The following is a 5744-nucleotide window of genomic DNA, read 5'->3' as shown; positions in this document are numbered from 1 at the left end:
GAGAGAGAAAAAGGGTCTAATTTATACAATAAACAAAGCTAATTTTGACACCCATCCCCCAAATGTCCCCTTCCTCATCTCCTCACCTTAAGATTGTTCATATGGTCATTTCAACCCACTATCCAGAAAGCAAAAAGAGAATGAGAAAATAAAAATCATGAGAGTTATTTGCTATTTAGAAGATTTAAAAGCAAAATTAATGCAAGGTAAAATGTTATATCCATGGAGTTAAAATTTTGACAAAATTAGCGATCATGTAGTTCTCAAAATAATTTCTTTGACCACTTGCATTAGTGGGGGAAAACCAAATAAATTAAGTAACCCTAAAAATCCTTGATGTTATTTATTTTGAAACCCAGACTCAGGATCTGAAAGTTCACATCACAGAAATTAAGGAAGAAACCATATAAAGATCGAATTCAAAAGAAATTAGAAAACCCTCAGTTTCTTCACTGCCCATTTACTATCCCTGCACTAATAAAAAAGACTCTCTCCTTCCACTCCCCTCTCCTCTCCTTCTCTGACTAAAGTAGAGCGAGGCTCACTGACCTTCAAACTACCCTGGAGCTCAGGAAACAGTTAAGCCTTATTCTCTCTGTACACATATTAAACAGAGAATTTAAGTAGATTAGAGCAGTGCTTCTCAAACTTTAATGAGATCGTATTACAAGGCTGTTTTGATTCAGGAGGTGAAGAGGGGGCAGGAACTTGCATTTCAAATCCAAAAACAAGTGATGCCAAGGCATCAAACTTTGGATCAAGTTGCAACAATTGGCCATGGTCCAATTCTTCCTGTTTATTTATTCATTTAGGTTCACTGCTCAGTTTGATTCAGTCCCTGGAAGAAATAACTTCACTGTTTAGGAAATGTTAAAACTTTAGAACTCCCTACAATAATTAAAACAAAACCAATCTTCTCTTTCCTGTGTTTGGAGACTGAAAGGAGAGAAGGAATATTTTGATAGACAAATGGTAAATATGCTTATGGAACAAGAACTCTTAGGATTACTAGGAAAAGGTAGTCACTATGATAAAAATGAGCATGGCATTGGTTCTCAGCTTTTTACTATATGTAAGTGTGAGACTCTCAGCAAGTCACTTACTCAGGACTACTCCCCTACTGCCCCATCCTTGCCTCATGGTAATTCCTCTACCTGTGATGTCCTTCCACATCTGTAGACATTCTCATCCCACAAGCCCTAGCTCCAATGAAGCTTCCCTCTCTGAAGCTTCCTGGGATTCTAGCTATCTCCCAAGGTAGATATAAAACGGCCCATCCCTCCAAATTCCCACCATACTGCCCCTGTACTCCTGGAAGCACATTTCTGACATTCTACTCACAGAATCAGAAATTGTTCCCTGCGGCCCTCTTCCCCCAACCTTACCCCTTTCTATTTTAAAATTTAGGGAGCAGTTTGGGAGGCTGAGGCGGGTGGATCATGAGGTCAAGAGATCGAGACCATCCTTTGTCAACATGGTGAAACCCCATTTCTACTAAAAATACAAAAATTATCTGGGCATGATGGTGCACGCCTGTAGTCCCAGCTACACGGGAAGCTGAGGCAGGAGAATTGCTTGAACCCAGGAGGCGGAGGTTGTGGTGAGCCAAGATCGTGCCATTGCACTCCAACCTGGGTAACAAGAGCGAAACTCCATCTCAAAAAAAAAAAAAAAATTCAGGGAAACCAAGGCTCAGAGAGCATCAATTACTCACTTAAGGATATTCTGTGAGTTTTTGGCAATACCTAGATTTGAGCCAAGATTTCCTGATTCCCAGTTTAGTATTCTTTTCACTCATCTCTCCTTTCTTTTCCAAACCACAGAAACCAGAATAACTGCTCTAGTGGGAGATAAATGTAATATCTGAAGATCCCAAAATACTTCTGGCTGATTCACCCCTGTGAAGTCTGAGAAAAAAAAAATTCTGGCTGAGCATCAGGTTATTAGAGCTAACGATCCTTCCCATTTGGACATGACAGACTAGAATAGGCTTAGCAGTGCCATCGTCACTGGGTCCAGGGAGTACTTCGGCCAATGTCTAAGCCTGTTTCTTTGCTCTCTGTGCTTCTGCTCCCAGGCACACTATGACTTGGCCATCAACGTTGCTTTGCAATGGCTGGATCCCTCAGAAGACTTAGCTTGGCTGGAGTGGGAGGAAGTGTAAGTTGAAATAGGTTTGTTGCTTTCCTCTTTAATTTATGGCTATGATTAATAAAAGAAGTTCTAGCCCTAACATCTTCCATCATGAAGCGCTCTGATTTGAAAATACTACAGGGTGTATCCCTCTTCAACAAGACACCCGAGGAACCTCCACAGTTGCCAACTTGAAGAAGTTATATGTTTCCATGTTTTGCATCTCTGCTAATTGACTTACGTGAGATGAAAGACTTTCTTGCACAGAATGTTGTGTCTTAAGGGGCTGGGCATGGTGGCTCCCACCTGTAATCCCAGCACTCTGGGAGGCCAAGGCAGACTGATTACTTGAGGCCAAGAGTTCAAGACCAGCCTGGCCAATATGGTGAAACCTCATCTTTATTAAAAAATACAAAAATTCACCCAGCGTGGTGGCGCACACCTGTAGTCCTAGCAGTCAGGAGGCTGAGGCAGGAGAGGAGAATCACTTGAACCCAGGAGGCGAAGGTTGCAGTTAGCCAGCAATGTGTCACTGCACTCCAGCCTGGGCAACAGAGTGAGGCTCCATCTCAAAAATAAAGAATGCTCTGTCCTCAGAACATGACTGCTTTATTTGTTTGTTTTTTTGGAGACGAAATCACCATGTCACCGAGGCTGGGGTGTTGTGGTGCAATCTAGGCTCACTGCTACTGGGTTCAATCAGTTCTTCTGCCTCAGCCTCCTGAGTAGCTGGGATTATAGGCATGTGCCACCACACCCAGCTAGTTTTTGTATTTTTAGTAGAGATGGCGTTTCACCATGTTGGCCAGGCTGGTCTCAAACTCCTGACCTCAAGTGCTCCGCCTGCCTCGGCCTCCCGGAGTGCTGGGATTACAGGTGTGAGCCACCATACCCAACCAAAACAGTCAGTTCTATGGGTAAAAGTTGTGATCTCTTCCTAAAGACTACCAAACACAAATTCTTCCGCATTTAGGCAGGTAGGTACCCGAGCTGAGCTGTTCAAAGCACAGAATAATTTTCTTTCTGGGATTACCAGCATTTTCTCTCATGTGTAGGGAGTGTTCGGGCAGACTCACTCAACTGGTAACAACACAGAATCAATGAGGACAGGATCAAATGGCTTATTCTGGAGGCCTGTTATTTTTTTCTACCCAGTGGCTGTGGACTACACACCTGATCCTGGAGAGGTGTAACAGTTAGGGTTTAGCTGTAATGAGAGAAAATCCAATTTGAACAGCCTTAAGCAAAAAAGAAAGAAAGAACGAAAGAAAATATTGGGGGGTAGATTTTATTACCCTTGTATCTGAAAAGTCCTTGGGTAGGACTGTGTTAGGTTTAATTCAAGACTCAAACAACGTCATCAGGATCTACCTCTTGACTCTATTTCCTCAGGGTGGACACCGTTCCTAGTTTCAGCCTATTTCACTCTCCAGGGAAGGGTGAATATATACATATTTTTAGTCACATAATTGTGTTTTGTGTCTCTGTGGCCGCTACCTGACTTGTCTAGAGGGAGACAGTGGCGGGGCAGGGGAGGTGGAATACACTCACAGCTTAGTCCACAGTGTGCTTTTCATCTTTGGACTTTAGGGGTGTTGTCAGCTTCTCTAGAAGCATATAGGCTTACAGTGGGGTTAGGTTGGTCCCACAAAGCAAATTGCCACATGAAGGGGAAAGGATAATGACTGGCAAAACCATAAACAGCCCCACAGTGGCCAGTCTGCCAATCTTTGATTGTTGTGAAAGTGTGGATAGGTGAGGCCAAGTTCATCACCATTATTGAAAGATTAAAAATTCAAAGTGTGGATTTCACCAATGGAGGAACAATCACATCAGTTTTATTCATATAAATAAGCGGACAGCACACAGCCATTGCAGATTACTTACCAATTCTCATCACAACCTTAGCAGGCACCAAAAAGAATAAGAATAAATCCCCCACTTGTATTTCCTATTTCCCATTAGGAAAATACCATTCCATGGCAGACCCATATATCCAAATCATAGAGAACGAGAAGCTATGATTTTATCGTCTTATGCTGGAATCTTAATGGTAAGGAAAAGAATACTATTTCACTTTATGAATATTTCATATCTACTCTGAGCATTTTTATAGTAATGAATATTTATTTTCAACCAGTGTTTCCAAATGTTTAGGATTTACTAATAGCAAATGTTTCATTTTTTAATGTAATAAAAAGACTTTGATTTTTAAACTGTATGTGAAAACATTTATTTTAGAGGCAAAGAAAAAAGATATGCTGTTCGTTGTGGACTTGCAATATAAGGCCTTTTTTTGTGTGTTCAGGAACACTTCTATACCTAATTCCCTTTTTTCCATGAAAAGATTAAAAAAAAAAAAAGAAGAAGAAGAAAGAAAAGAATGAGAAACATAACTAATCGGTATCTGGGAAACTGATTCACCCATTGATCAGAAGTGATTTGCTGTATTTAGTACTCATGATACCCAAGCACAATTTTAGACATACTGGAGCTATACTAGCTTTGTTTTGTAGTAAAAGAAAGCCATGATATGATCACACTTTGTTACTGCTGTTTTTGTTTAACAGAACAGTATCCCAATTGAAGAAATCTTTAAAATTTATGGGGCTGATTCTTCTGCCAATTCTGGTACCATCAAGGTAAGGGTGACCTGAGATTGTCAATATAAAGGATTTTTAGAGAGAATTTATTTAATGTAAAAATGTATAATGTCATATTTTCAGACATCAATTATGAAATCACAGTTTTATATCAAAGGGTACAAAACCAGACATAACCATTTCTTACTTAAATAACATGTTTGTAAAATGCCTTTCATATGTAAAAGACCATGTGGTAATAACAAATGTATCTGTGTAAGGCTGAGAAGGGGAAGCAAAGAGAATACCAGGCTTGAGGGCCAAATTTTACTCCGTTGTGGTTTTGGGTTTTTTTTTTTGAGACAGAGTCTCGCTCTGTCACCCAGGCTGGAGTGCAGTGGCACGATCTCGGCTCACCGCACCTCTGCCTCCTGGCTTCAAGCAATTCTAGTGCCTCAGCCTCCCAAGTAGCTGGGACTACAGGCGTGCACCACCAAACCCAGCTAATTTTTGTATTTTTTGGTAGAGACAGGGTTTTGCCACATTGGCCAAGCTAGTCTCAAACTCTTGGCCTCAAGTGATCTGCTTGCCTTGGCCTCCTAAATTACTAGGACGACAGGTGTAAGCCACCACACCAGACCTCTGCTCTGTTTCTAATTAATGTAATTTCTTACTTACACTTTTTGTAATGTAATCTGATATGTTCACACTCTTCTCTTCTATGATGTACTGTGTCTCCTAGAACTAGGACGAGATCCACAAGGCTCATTCTCATGACAAATTCCCTATTTTATTGTTGATACATCTTCTTTTCCCACAACACGACTTCTTTAAAAGACTGGTCCACGGGGCCGGGCACGGTGGCTCAAGCCTGTAATCCCAGCACTTTGGGAGGCCGAGGCGGGTGGATCACGAGGTCAAGAGATCGAGACCATCCTGGTCAACATGGTGAAACCCCGTCTCTACTAAAACTACAAAAAATTAGCTGGGCATGGTGGCGCGTGCCTGTAATCCCAGCTACTCAGGAGG

At 41.4% G+C, this 5744-nt stretch overlaps 1 protein-coding gene across 3 annotated transcripts in view; it reads left to right on the top strand.

Moving 5' to 3' along the window:
* Positions 1 to 5744, top strand: part of CUNH2orf80 (chromosome unknown C2orf80 homolog) — a 23537-nt gene that overhangs the window by 5552 nt on the left and 12241 nt on the right. For all 3 annotated transcript variants that reach the window (XM_037745063.1, XM_017546722.2, XM_017546721.2), the window contains exons 4-6: positions 2078 to 2160; positions 4099 to 4186; positions 4704 to 4775. In XM_037745063.1, coding sequence (XP_037600991.1) covers positions 2078 to 2160; positions 4099 to 4186; positions 4704 to 4775 — 243 coding nt within the window. The remainder of the gene's footprint in view (positions 1 to 2077; positions 2161 to 4098; positions 4187 to 4703; positions 4776 to 5744) is intronic.

This window comes from Cebus imitator, unplaced genomic scaffold (assembly GCF_001604975.1).
Source record: "Cebus imitator isolate Cc_AM_T3 unplaced genomic scaffold, Cebus_imitator-1.0 Scaffold191, whole genome shotgun sequence".
Taxonomy (NCBI): Eukaryota; Metazoa; Chordata; class Mammalia; order Primates; family Cebidae; genus Cebus; species Cebus imitator.
This window is presented reverse-complemented; position numbering and strand designations above follow the sequence as displayed.